At 37.6% G+C, this 14732-nt stretch overlaps 1 protein-coding gene across 1 annotated transcript in view; it reads left to right on the top strand.

The window, feature by feature from the left end:
* LOC101998136 (cytochrome P450 2C27) overlaps nt 1-14732 on the top strand; it is a 32362-nt gene that overhangs the window by 8001 nt on the left and 9629 nt on the right. Inside the window, exons 3-6 of the mRNA XM_005352221.2 lie at nt 1333-1482; nt 7198-7358; nt 10344-10520; nt 14569-14710. Coding sequence (XP_005352278.1) covers nt 1333-1482; nt 7198-7358; nt 10344-10520; nt 14569-14710 — 630 coding nt within the window. The remainder of the gene's footprint in view (nt 1-1332; nt 1483-7197; nt 7359-10343; nt 10521-14568; nt 14711-14732) is intronic.

A 14732-nucleotide genomic window follows, 5' to 3' on the forward strand; every position in this document is an offset into this window, starting at 1 on the left:
TTCTTTAGGTTGGGAAAGTTTTCTTCTATAATTTTATTAAATATATTTTCTGGACTGTTGAGCTGTACTTCTTCTCCTTCTTCCATCCCAATTATTCTTAGGTTTGTCCTTTTTATTGTGTGCCAGATTTCCTGAATATTTTGTGATGAGAATTTGTTGGTTTTGCTGTTTTCTTTGATCAGTGTGTTTATTTTCTCTATGGTATCTTCAGTGTCTGACATTCTTCCTTTTATCTCTTGTAATCTGTTAGTAGTACTTGTCTTGTAGTTCCTGTTCGTTTACCCAGATTTTCCATCTCCATCCTTCCCTCGGTTTGTGTTTTCTTCATTACTTCTATTTCATTCTTCAAGTCTTGAACTGCTTCCCTTACCTGTTTGATTGCTTTTTCTTGTTTCTCTTGATTTTCTTGGGTATCTTTGAGCGATTTATTCATTTCCTCTACTTTTTTGTTTGTAATCTCTAATTGTTTATGGCAGTTTTTCACCTCCTGTTTAAGGTCGTCTATTATTTTCATATAATTCACTTTTGAGTCACTTTCTTCTAATTCTTCTGGAGTAGGGTGTACAATTCTTATTTCGGGATCCCTGGATTCTGGTGATGTCATGTTGCCTTTCAGGTTGTTGGAGGAATTCTTGCACTGGCGCCTTCCCATCTCTTCCTTCAAATGGAGCCAGGAGAGGCCTGGTGTCTTGGTCCAGTCTTTGCTGTGACTGACTCTCTGGGTGTATCTCTTCAGTGTAGAAGCAGGAACCGTCCCCTCCAGATGGAACTCCTCAGCACCAAAGCATGGATGCCTGTCTAGATGGAACTCCTCTGTACCTAAACAGGGCTGCCTGGTAGCCCAATGATCGGGGACAAAAGGAAGAACAAAACGGGGCAGCAGGGAGGGATCCAGGAGACCCTTGAGCACAAGCTGAAGGTGCCCAGGCTCCCTTACAGGGGACCTTTAGGCCTGCCCAGTAGGCAGGCACTCACTGCTCTGGGTGGGTAGCCTTAGAGTAGGAGCCTAAAACTGTTCTTGAGCACTGGTCCTAGCATAGAGCAGGGCAGGGTTGGGGGTGGTGCTGGGGGGCTGCTTCTTTTTTTATTTTACACTTTATTCTTTATTTTAACACTGATTAGTTATGGAACTGTCTCTTTACATAAGATATGACTTTTATTTTTTATATTTATTTTTATTTATTTTAGTTTTTTTCTTTTTAAAATTTATTTATTTATTAAAAATTTCCACCTCCTTTCCTCCTCCCATTTCTCTCCCACGCCCTCTCCCCTTCCCTCTCCAGTCCTAAGAGAAGTCTAGAATATTTTTCTAGTGTTTTACTGCTTCTTTAGGCATTGTTTTTAGTAATGGAAACAGATGGAAAGAGACAAGGAGATTCTCACTCATGACTCTGCGGAATTTGGGCATGGGGAAAAGAAGCATTGAGGACCGCGTTCAAGAAGAAGCACAGTGCCTTGTGGAGGAACTGAGAAAAACCAATGGTAAGTGTAGGTGTATGCATCACATCTTAGTTTAGGTATGTGGATATGACATGTTGATCATATCCTATCTAAAATTTTCTTTGTTTCTAAATCAGAAACAACTGATATGCGTTTCATGTTAATTTTCTTTTGAGCTGCATAATTGTGCATTTCCAGGAGCACAAGTGTACTTTGTCTTTGTGGATCATTTCACTACAGAATAATTGCTATTTATAATAGTGGCAGATCCCAGTTAGAGGATATTTGTTTTCATTTTATTGGATTACAGACATTTGAGCAAATTAACTGAACAGTACAGGGATTCTTCTAGGCTAACATTTACAGTCCTAACATTTACTGATATGATTTAAGGTTTTCATTTCTTAGCCAAGTACAATAGAATTTTCATCGATTATTTTTCTATTATTGCATGATCTCAGAATTGTGTTGTGATTTGTTTAAAAATTATTTACTGCATTGAGAATCTTATATAATGTGTTTTCATCGTGATCTCCAACCAACTCCTCTGAGACGCATACCCACTTTTCTATATACCCTACTTAATGTTTTCACTTAATATCTTACCAAATATAATTTGTGCTTGGCATGTAAGATTTTTGTAAGAAAATTTTCATTAGTACTTTCAGAATTAGGTACTTGTTTAAAAAATATGTTTTAATTGAAATAGAATACCATTAATTCTTTTTCTTTTCTCTTTCTATCACTTCCCAGATACCCTCTTTTGTCCCTTCTCATGCCCTTCCTACTATATAGTTGATAGCCTTTTTTTCCTTTGATTAGTATTATATATGTATGTCCTTGTACACATATGTACACAACCTCTTCAGTACTCTTTGTTGTAAGATATCATATATATGATTTCAGGGTTGACTACTCTGCACTTGGACAACCAGTAAGACAGCTTAACCATTGGCAAGGATACTTATCCTTACCCCAGCAGTCATTAGTTGTATGGAGTTTCCTGTCTAGGGTTTGGACTCTGAAATTTTTCCCTTTCCACATTAGCACATCTACTGATTTTGCCATTTTTTGCAGTATTGTTTTAAAGTCATTTCTAAGAGGGACTGTTTTCTACTAGACTTCTTGATATTCTGATTCTTCCAATCTTTCTGCCTCCTCTTCTGTGATGTTTCCTGAGTCACAGATGCAGGAGTTGTGATGCATTTGTATCTGTTAAGGGTAGGATTCCCACGATCAGTTGGTATCTGCATTGTATCCAATTGTGGCTTTTTTCTAATGATCTCTATTTGCTGTAAAAAGAAGTTGTTGTTGTTGTTGTTTTTTAATAGGGGGTGGTAGCTACATTTACCTATAAATAAAAGGATATGATTTAGAATGTAGTAAAGAATTATGCTGGTCAAGCTGACTAGGTAGTAGTATTTTTCTCAGGCCCATCACCTTACTAGCCCTACAGAATTGTCCCATTTTTATTATATTCTATTAATGCTTTCCCTTCTAATTTTTCTCATAGATACCTACTTTTCTTCCTAACAATTTTTTTTGTATATTTCCTCCAAAGACCAATTTGTGATGTTCAAATATTATTCTGTGTGTGGTCTTCCAACAGAGCATGGCCTGTATCAGGGGCTACTTTCTTAGAGAAAATTGACCCTTCCTCTTCCAGAAGCTACTAATTGACAATAACTCATCCATTAATGTAGAACATTATGTCTAAATTCTATCTCCATGCAAGGATGATTTTTGGGCTTTGGCCTGCACAAATATTGGGCATACTGTCATATTTCCTGTGAGTCTAATCATGCATCTGGCCCGCTGTGTCCAGAAGACACCATTTCCTCATAGTTATCCACCACTTCTGGCTCTTAAGCTCTTTCTGCCCCCTTTTATTCAAGGATCTTTGCCTTTTTCTTTCCCTTCTTTCATTTTGATCCACAAGGTTTAGGAAGAAACAGTGAGACATAGATTTCCCATTTATGGCTCATAATACCATAGTCTTTTTCCTCTGTGCCTTAAATAGCTGTGGGTCTCTGTGCTAAACATCATCTACCACAAATAAGTTTCTCTAATGTAGATTGAGAGATGCATTGATCAATAGATATAGCAAGAATTTATTTGGAGTTAATACTATGCCCATTAAGCAGAGTGATAGTAGCAGATTCCCCCAGAAGTTGATGATTTTTCTAGGCATAGGATCTTGACCAGATAATAGTGATGATTATGGAATTTATATCCTGGCACAGGCCTTTATCCAAAAGAGAATGCTGTTTGTAACTTCCACGATGATCATTCTCACTCTGCACCAGTTGATCTGCCTTGCCAGCCAAGTTGTTATTGTAACTATGAGTTTATATCTGGGTGATCTTGATCACTACTTTTCTTTCTTGGTAGCCCACAAAGCACCTTCCAGCATTACGGGTGCTAGCCTATATAAAACATTTGAGAAATCTCAAATTAATAACTTAGTGATGCATATATAAAGTTTTCAAAAATGACCAAATAATAACATAAGAAGTAGGTAGTAAGAAGGCTGGATGTGCATACTTTTAAACCTAGCACTCAGGAGTCAGAGATAGGTATATGTTTGTGAGTTTGAGGTCGGACATGACTAGATCATAAGTTCCTAGACAAATCAGTGCTACGCTTTGAGTCACAGTTTCTCTGTGTACCCCTGGCTTTCCTGGAGCTAGCTATGTAGACCAAGCTGGCCTCAAACTCACAGAAATTCATCTGCCTCTGTCTTCTGGGTACTAGGATCAAAGGTATGTGTCACCACTGCCCAACCTGAAATTCAAGCAATCTCAAGGATGGACTAAAAAGTTATGTCCCACCAAACTGAAAAATATGAAATAAACAGATATGTGTCTAGCCTGCCAAATCCAAATCAAGGTAAAATAAATAATTCAAATAGACTTGTAACATTCAATGATAAAGAAGCAGAAATTGAAAATCTCTCAATTGCAATATGCCAGGACAAGGTGGATTCAGTGCATAATTCTATCAGATTTTCCAAAAGGAACCAAAACCTATACTCCTCAAATTATTGGATAAAATAGAAAACGATGAAGTGTTTCTAAAAATCTTTTTGCAATGTTGGTATTTCCCTGGTAACAAAAATAGGCAAAGTATAAAAGAAAAGAAGAACAGGATTAAGATACACATACCCCACACACAGAGGAGAGAGAGAGAGAGAGAGAGAGAGAGAGAGAGAGAGAGAGAGAGAGAGAGAGAGAGAAAAGGAAAAAAAATATAGGCTGACATCTCTGATGAACATGGAGAAATTTATTTTTTCAATAAAATATTTGTAACCAAATTCATATTGCATGAAAGTGATTATGCACTGTGATGTAATTGGATTCATCCCAGAGTTTCAGGAATTGTTCAACATATATAAATCATTAAATGAACATATATAAATCATTAAATGTAAACAGCTTCACTCTTTTTTATATCATCGCACTTACTGTTTTGAGTTGCATCTATCGAAACACATATGATAGCACAAATCTGCAAGATGCACAAAGAGAACAAGGAAATTATTTCTTAATTAAATTATGTCTTTAAAAAAATGAACTACTATTGTTAACCTTTTGTTTCTGTTTTTAATCCTGCCAGTCACCTATGCTCAAGTTCAACATTTTGTGTGTTTTTGTAGAAAATGAAACACTTTTCTTTTGCTACCGCTATAAATGCTACTTCAGAAGTTTCTTTCCTGTAAAAAAAAATCTGATTACCTATTTTATTTTTAAGGACTTTAAGGTTTTTTTCCAAATAAAGTGAAAGGAAAGGCTAAAAATCAAATTTAATCTGTGAACAGCTTGCATACACATAAGAAATGTCGCAATCTTTTACCCTTCGATGTTTTTGGCTTAAATAAAACATTTCCTAATAGCATAAAATATAGTCATGTTTTTAAACCCTGGCATAGCCACAACACTATCAAGGAGTTTCCTATATTTAAATGTTTCATAATTTATTCAAAACACTTATTTTATGTGATCCTTATGTGGGATCTACACATATAAATTTTGACTCAGTTTGAATTGAAAGTATATTCATCATTTGAGCAAAGCAAACTCACTATAGAAAAGACATCAGAAAAAGCTGTTCTGAGAGCTGGAGTGAGATGGCTTATCACTTGAGAGAGAATGCTCCTTTAAAGAAGCAACAATGGGTTCCCAGTGCTCATATCAGGTAACTCGATGAGATCCAACATGCTCTCCTAGACTACCCAGATGTACACACACACACCTCTGAACACATTTACACAAATAAAAATAGGCCTAAATATGAAATTTCCTTGTAATTTTTTGACCTGTGATATCATACACCTATGTGTTACAAAAATTTTAAGCATTATATCAGCATCTTTAATAATGGTGATTTTGGGAAATGTTTACAAATCTACAAACCACACTTATGCCTAGATATGCTATGTAGTTTTGTTGAACATAATCATTATTTGTTTCTTTTAAAAAACTAACCATTATTGTCACTAATACGTATACAGTGTGAGCTTCATATAGGCATTTTGCAGAAATGTAGCACGTGCTTCGAACATGCCTCCCTATCATCACGCTTCTGGAAGCTCCATTTTGTCCTACTGCAGCCTACCCAAGACTTCTTTGTTAGATTTAAAAAGATTGTTTATTTTTATTTTATGTGTATAAATGTTTGCCTGCATATACATGTGTGCACCACTTTTGTACCTGGTGCCGCAGAAGTAAGAAAATTGTATCATGTTCCTCCAGAACTGGGGTTACTGTAAGTTATGAGCCACCAGGAGGCTGCTCAGAACTGAACTTTGGTTTTCTAAAACAGCCGCAAGTACTTTGAATGCAGAGCTCTCTGTCTAGCACTGATCTTCTTATACTCTGTGTCTATTTTTCAAGTACTGCATTTACTTCCTCTGGAGAAAATGTGTTGTTTTAAATGATGAGATGAAAAGGGGGAAGTCTCTATCACTGCCTTATATCGTTTCCCCTTCTTGAAATCTAACTGTAAAATGAATGCTTTCATCCACATAGAAGTGGCTATTCTTGAGGTTACAAATTATTCTCATGTAACTAGGAGGAAGTCTCCCATGGATTTTTTTTCTTCTAATACCAGAACTCACCTGCAGTGGGGTTCCTCCTTCCTAGGATCAGTACTTGCTTCTTTGGTTTACTCATTGTGGCTGAAGATCTTCCAGGTGTACACTCTTCCACTTTCATCTGAGTGGTACATGGAAACTAGACATTCTAGTAAGAAGCAGTTCTGTTCTGAATACTAGAAATATTAGGTTTTTAAAATCTTTGGTTTTCGGGCTGGAGAGATGGCTCAGTGGTTAAGAGCATTGCCTGCTCTTCCAAAGAATTGAACCCTGAGTTCAATTCCCAGCAGCCACATGGTGGCTCACAACCATCTGTAATGAGGTCTGGTGCCCTCTTCTGGCCTGCAGACATACACACAGAATATTGTATGCATAATAAATAAATATTTTAAAAAAATCTTTGGTTTTTCTTTCAAATACCATATAGTTAAAGTATAAGAACTGGTGTAATAGATATGAGCTGTTCTTATTTAACTACTGAGGTTGAGGCCAACTCAAATTTAAGATTAAAGTAGTACATTGATTCTACATATAATGAATGCTTAGTTGTTAGAAAAATTGTAGATAGGATATGGTTTAAAACTTCTAAAGACCCTTTACCTGTTAGCAAAGCCAAAACTTCTTCTTTGTCTATTTTAATAATATTTTTCCAATTGCTTCTTCAGGTTTACCGTGTGACCCCACGTTCATCTTGAGCTGTGCTCCCTGCAATGTCATTTGTTCCATTATTTTCCAAAATCGTTTTGACTATAAAGATCAGAATTTTCTTAACTTGATGGGAAAAGTGAATGAGAATGTCAGGATACTGAGCTCCCCCTGGATGCAGGTGAAGTCAAGATCTTTTTTTTCTGAGAACAGATTCATAGTCTTTCATTCTCAAAGGTCAAATTCAATATGGACCAAAAATTGAGGTTATTAGACACCATAGTTCTGAATAATATATTATGGAAAGCATATCTGGAAGGCAGATCTTAGTCTTTAGCAAAACTGAAAGGCGAGCCGGGCGGTGATGGCGCACGCCTTTAATCCCAGCACTCGGGAGGCAGAGGCAGGCGGATCTCTGTGAATTCGAGACCAGCCTGGTCTACAAGAGCTAGTTCCAGGACAGGCTCCAAAACCACAGAGAAACCCTGTCTCGAAAGAACCCCCCCCCAAAAAAAACAAAACAAAAAACAAAACAAAAACAAAACAAAACAAAACTGAAAGGCGGTTTTCAGGTTGGCTTGAGAATGCTAGTTCCATATCCATGATATACCAGTTGATGTCCACAGAGCTGTTTGTACAAAGTCTCGCAATGACATCTACAAGAGTGGTCGGTTGTTCATAGGACCTTCTTCCACGCATAATTCTTATCTTTTAGATTATTAAACACATCCTCATCATACTACTAGGCAGGAATATTTTAGTTTAGAAAGAATATTCCCTTAAATGAAAAAGAATATTTATGACAATGAAATCTGCAGGAAACACTGAGTAGTTTCAGTGGCTTGATGTGTCTTCTGGAATCCTAGTTAACAAATAAAGAGGTAGAAATGAGGAGTCATTTGATGCTCTGTGACCTACACACATATTCTCAGAATTGTCCTATGCTAAACTGGCGTCTCCTAACTCTCCATAAAGAATGACCGTGATTAGGGCTGCCCCAGTGCAACAAGGCACCAAGCAGTCAGACACTGCTATGGTGAGCAAATGTACGGTGTGATATGGGGAAGACAGAGATAGAATGTCTCAGTACAGATGGAGAAAGACACATCTGAAGAAGTGAAACAGGGAGGAGTGGGCTGAGGTGGGTGGCTTGGTTGCCACTCAGGGCCATGGTGATGTCTGGAACTTTGCTGCAGACAGGGTCCATATCTGAGTATATGGACCTGTTGCTGTCATGGTCTGTATTGATGTCCATAGCTTCTGATAGCACATATGGCCAAGAGGAAAGGGCTGTAGATCAGGTCACTCACTGGCTGAAACCCTAGGAAAAGTGGGCCCTGCACCTCTTTCGAGTTCCACAGTGGTGCTAATACTGCTGATAGTGATGCGAGTGTGCCAACCCTAAGAATGTGAGGTTGGGGATTCTGACCCTGGCCCTCATCTGCCAAATGGTGGCATGGGTGTGAGAGAGATACCCCGTACTGAGTGTGGCAGGTGAGAGAGCTGGTCCAGACGTCATAAGAGCTGGAAAGCTGCCCGTGCCCCTACTATCAGCAGAACTCAGAAGAACAGACCCTATACCTTGCCTGGACAGTATAGAAGAGTTGAACATTGTGCACAGGGATATAGGTGAGTCAACCATGAAGTTGTGAGTGTGAGAGAGCTGGCCCTACTACTTGTATGTCATTTGTTGGTGTGGTTGGGGAGGTATGTCCCCTTTACCATTAAACCCCTTACGCCTGAGGCAGATGAAACCCCCTGCCCTTACCAGATTCAGCACTCATTAAAGCAGGCCCTACTCCTAGCCTGGGCAGCACAGTAGAGTTGACCCTGTGGGCAGAGGTACAGGTGAGCTGACCCTGAGGTTATGAGAGTGGAATAACTGACCACACCTACAAATATGCCATGTGACGGTAAGAGTGAGAGAAAGATGTCCTCCTCCCCTTGCCACTGCCACCTGTGGTGTGCAAGGGACCTGAAACTCCTCTTTACCAACCTCAGCTACTGAGAAAGCTGGGCCTGTACCTCCATGGGCTTTACAGCCGACCAGACCCTATTGGCCCTACTGACCCTATTAATTGGGATGGTGGGCTGCATATGAACAGCTTAGAAAATATGAGCATAGGAGATCTGGCCCTCCCCTCATCTGTCTTATGATGGTATGAGTTGGGGAGAGATTGTCTCTTCTCCCTTGTAGCTTGCGGCAGGTTGCAGGGCTGACCTCGAGGTTGTAAGAGAGGGAGACTTGATCCTGCACTTTACCAGTTTCAGCACGTGGAAGAATGGCCTTTGTACTTTGCATGGGTAACCCAGTAGATCTTACCCTGAGGTGTGGGAGATATAATTCCAAGGGCATGAAAGAAGCTCATCACTATAAGGGGTGAACCTGCCAGGGTGTGCCAGAGAGCTCACCCTGGTTGTGAAGATAGGGGGAGACCTGGAAGGCTGGCCAACACTGCAACTATGTAGGGCCAGAGCAAGGGTAATGAAATGATTCACCTTAGCATCTACCCCATATGTGATCTGCTGGAGCATGAGAAGGGTTGGTCCTGCAGAGCCAGGGCTCCAAGATCTTCACAGTTCAGGGCAGTGCCAAGATACCCAAGATTTATATCATATTATACTTCAGACTTGTAGAAAAGAAGTGGTATAAGTCATTAGTCAGTTTTCACAAGTAATATTTATACTAAAGTGATTTATGAATGTTGAGACTTGATTATGATCTTTGATTATTCAGGAAGGTCTCCCCCCCCAAAAAAAATCTCTCTGCTATCACAGGGAATTGTTCCTGTGATAAACACCTCCTTCTTTTGTTGGACATTATTTTTCATTTGTGTCTGAATCTATAAACCAAGTTGGTCTTGCTATATATTACGGGTATGTGTATTTCCTCATCTCTGTTTCTTCAAAAAAATTCTTTGGAAAAGGTTGGAGAGATGAAGCAGTGGTTAAGAATATGTGTTGATCTTCCAAAGGACTCGAGTCCAATTTAAGCACTCATGTTAGGTGTCCCAAAACAATTATCACATCAGATTGAATCTGATATCTGTGACTTCCAAGGCACCCACACACACATGTCACACACATGGATACATACACACACCACACATAAAACTAAAATTAAAACAGTATACCTTAACAAAAGTTTCTCTGTCTGATTTTGTAGGTCTGCAATAATTTCCCTTCACTAATTGACTATTGTCCAGGAAGTCATCGCACAGTACCAAAAAATGTTAATTATATCAGAAGTTACCTTTTGGAAAAAATTAAAGAGCATCAGGAATCATTGAATGTTGCAAACCCTCGGGACTTTATTGATTATTACCTGATTAAACTAAAGCAGGTAAAATATTAATATAAATTTGTGTATTTGCCTGAATATTGTGGTTTGTGGAACACCAAAATGTTTGTCAGAGATGCTTTAAGTTAGGATTATTTGAAAAACAGTTTTAGTACTTATTATGCATTGGGATGCACCATATGGTTACTGATAATATAGAGGGAATTTGTTAACTAGAACATATTGGCTCTGTTCTTTAAAAATTGTAATTGAGGAGACGAAGGATACAAAGGGAAGGTAAGCTGGGAAAAAATCCTAATCAAGTGGAAAATAACCAACTATCATGGCAGTGGGAATACTGGCACCATAAATGCACATGTTGTGTGCTTAGAATTCCTGCAGGTCTAGTGAATTAAGATAGATCTGGCCATATTGTTATTTTAAAAGGATAGATACAGGAATTAGTTTCAGAAGGATTGAGTGATGTAAAGAGAAGTATGTGGTGGAAAGAGAAGGTGTACAGAGGAATGAGGCTTTGAGTACAAGTTCAAATTAATTTTCACCAAAAGGGGTTAATAATTGGTATCTACTGAGTATCCTGACAGCATGAACTGCATTGGCATTATGTAATTTATTCAAAAGATAATTTTTCATTGAATTTCTTTGGAACTCAGTAAACATCTAGTTGACTCTAGATGTTTGGGTTTGGTTGTGGGCATTGATTTTACTGCACTGATCTTTAGATCTTAGATTGTCTTTTGCTAGAGGTTCACTCTCCTGAGTTCTTCATTACTGCAAGTGCGTAGCAATAATTAATATTCTGGAATCTGCATCCCCCAATGTTGCTATTTTCTTTTGAAAGACTATTTTGTCTATTTTGTGCCTTTTTTGCTTTGTTTTGTATTTCTTTGTTTTTTTCAAGAAAAGATTTCTTTGTGTAACAGTTCTGGCTGTCCTGGAACTTGGTTTGTAGAGCATGCTGGACTCCAACTCAGTGAGATCTGCCTGTTTTTGACTTGAAATTGCTCAGATTGAAGGCATACACCACCACTGCCAAGCTAATTTGTGCCTTTTAATATATATATTTTTATAAGATATAGTTCACAAAGTTAGTCCACTAAGTATAAAGTGATATCTCAAAGCTGTAGCCATATTTCACTTATATTATGGTGGTATTTTATGGGATTTCAAAGCTCTGCAGCTACCAGCTCCTTCAAGTTGGGAAGCAATCCCTTACTATGACAAAACATACCACACCCACTACTGATCACTCCGCTCCTTTCACACCATCTTTAGCAGTTGTTAGTGTGGTTTCTGTATGTACAGACTTTCTGTGATGAACGGATCATCTAAACTGACTCAGTACATGTGGCATCCAATTTCTGTTTTCTTGCACTTGCTTGGAATCTTAAACATTTTTTTAGTTAATCTTTTTTCAGTACTTCCTCCTTCTTTTGCAGCAAACTTCATTTTCATGCATTAATAACACAATGTACTTATTCCTCCTGATGAATATGTTTCTTATTTCTACCTAGGGATACTCTAAGCTATATATGTGAACATATGCAGACACATTCTCTGTTTATATTATATTCTCTGTTTATATATAGAATATGTTTATATTCTCTGTTTATATGCCAGGACTGGGGCATCTGAGTCAAATGATAATACCTTTCTTTATGTTTTTCTTTTTGAGATCCTGTTGAGATTATTCACATTAATACAGTATTTTATGTCTTTGAGATCCTCTATTTACCAAATAGCTGCCAAAAGTTTTAATTTTGAAACTTAATTATTAACAACAATTCAGTTAGTATGAAGTGCTACGACCAGGCAGATTCAATGGGTATCTCCTAAACAGACAGTGAATATGGACATCTTTTTGTGTGATGTTTTGCCTTTAAGGGTCTTTAGAGAATTTTTATTCTAATATTTTCCCCATTAGACTCCTTTCTGTGTAGAGCTAAGGAATTATGCATATATCTAGATATAAACTTTTCCAAATAAATGACATGGAAAGATATTTCCACCCTGTGGGTTGTAGCTATGTCTTGAGTGCATCAGCCTTGAATTGTGGATGAAATCTGGTTTATCTGCATTTTGACACTTTGTTCTATAATCTATGAGTCCTAGTCATAGGGAAAGAAGCGTATCCCTATCTCATATTTCCAGCATTCTTCTTTTCATGTAGTTTTCCAGCTGTTCTACCATCATCTGGTGAAGACTCTTCCTTTAGATGGAGCAATCTTGGAACTCGGTTGTAAAAATGTTGACCCCTGGTTATCAAAGCTCTATTGGTATTGATATTGATTTGTGTGTCAATACTTCACTGCTTTTATTACTGTAGCTCTGCAAGGAGATATTTAAATTGTTTTTTATGTTTGATACATTTATTTAATTTTATTTTTGCAATATTCCATTAATCATTAATTCCATTAATCATCTGAGAATTTTTTTTTTGTTTTTCTAGACAGGGTCTCTCTGTAGCTTTGGAGCCTGTCCTGGAACTAGCTCTTGTAGACCAGGTTGGCCTCTGCCTCCTGAGTGCTGGGATTAAAAACATATACCAACACAGCCCAGAGTTCATTTGAGAATTTAATGTGATGTTATTTAAACATAAGCCTCAATTTTCATTATCCTCCTCTTCATCCTCTTAATTCTTCTTTCCAAACTTTGTGATTTCTTTCTTTCCCTCTTTTCACCATTGGGTCACATCATTGTAAGAAACTGACTACTTCTTCCCAGGATCTAATCAGCTAGAGGTGGGGTTTCATATTTTCTCCCCACCCCAACTTTGTATTTGGTTTTTATCTGATGAAACTTCCACAGTTTTTGTGAGACTGTCACAGTCACTGTGAGTTTTCTTGTTCTTCTATCCTTTTGTGTCCAGATGTTATTGATCACAGACGGCTCTTACAACATTCCGGTCTCCTCTTCCACAAAGATCCTTAAACCTGGGGAGGAGTGCGTTAGGATTTAGGGGTGAGCAAGTCATAGTGCTTTATTCTGTGTACATTGAACAGTTGACTGTCTCTGTATTAATTGCCATCTCCTACAAGTAAAAGTTTCTCTAATGAAAAGTATGAAAGTACTGATTTATGGATATAGTAGTAATTTATTAGGAATCATTTTAACACTATGTCCATTAGAGTAATCAGCTAGAGAACTGATTCTTAGACCCTTAACAATTCTTAGACCCTTAACAGTGACAGGTATGGGCCCTATGTAATGAAGTGGGTCTTAGACTGAATCTGAGATTATATCCAAAGAATATCAGCATATGGAAAAGGCACCTGCACATTTGTGTTGTTTAGTACACTGTTTCTCAAAATAGCTGAGATAATCAATCTTGAACTCATCAATAGATGGATGGGTGAATAAGAATGCAGGATATTCCTGCAATGATATGTTCCTTTTTAAAACTAAGAGAAAATCTAGTTATTAATGTATTGAGAAAGAATGAATTTGTTCAACTGAATGACAAAAAAATCTCATTATAGCCCCACCTTAGTTTAATAGGGAATTCCCAAAGATACAGTTAAATGTCTTCCACTGTTCAGTATTGTATTGAGAATTCAGACATTCATTTTTATGTATGAATCTGCATGTCCCAAGATTAGACCTATCATACAGTTTTCTTCATATGGTTTTATAGGACAGAATAGATAATGAATAAAATGTTTCATTTGTGTTTTAAATGGATAAAAGTAGAAAACTGCACTTAAGTGCAGATAATCACATCATTGCAAGAGTTACACTAGTCGGGGATGAAGAGTGAACTCAAAATTTATAAAAATCAGTGCTAGTCTTTGAAAAAGATGTGTTAATTTCTCCTTTCAAGAAATTTGTTGGAAACAAAATAAATATTTTGCAGAAGTCTTATTATAAAAAGTAACTTGCAAACATCTTGTCAAATCAACTAGACTCAATGTCTACACGACTCAATAAACTTCTATACAGTTAGAATAACCATTTGGAATGGATGCTAAGGAGTTTTACTTTAAATTTTATACTTTTAGTAGTAAATGCATAAACTTGTATAAAACTGCAGAGTATGTAATGAGATGTGCTGATGAAGATTTATTACATTATTGCATTAAATTATTCTCAGACAAACCACAATGAACAATCGGAATTTACACTTGAAAATCTGGCAACGACTGTGAGTGACCTGTTTGGTGCTGGGACCGAGACAACAAGCACAACACTGAGATACGCTTTACTGCTCCTGCTGAAGCACCCAGATGTCACAGGTGAGGACACAGGTGGTGAGAT

The sequence above is a fragment of the Microtus ochrogaster genome, chromosome 8 (genome assembly GCF_000317375.1).
Source record: "Microtus ochrogaster isolate Prairie Vole_2 chromosome 8, MicOch1.0, whole genome shotgun sequence".
In the NCBI taxonomy this organism is placed as follows: Eukaryota; Metazoa; Chordata; class Mammalia; order Rodentia; family Cricetidae; genus Microtus; species Microtus ochrogaster.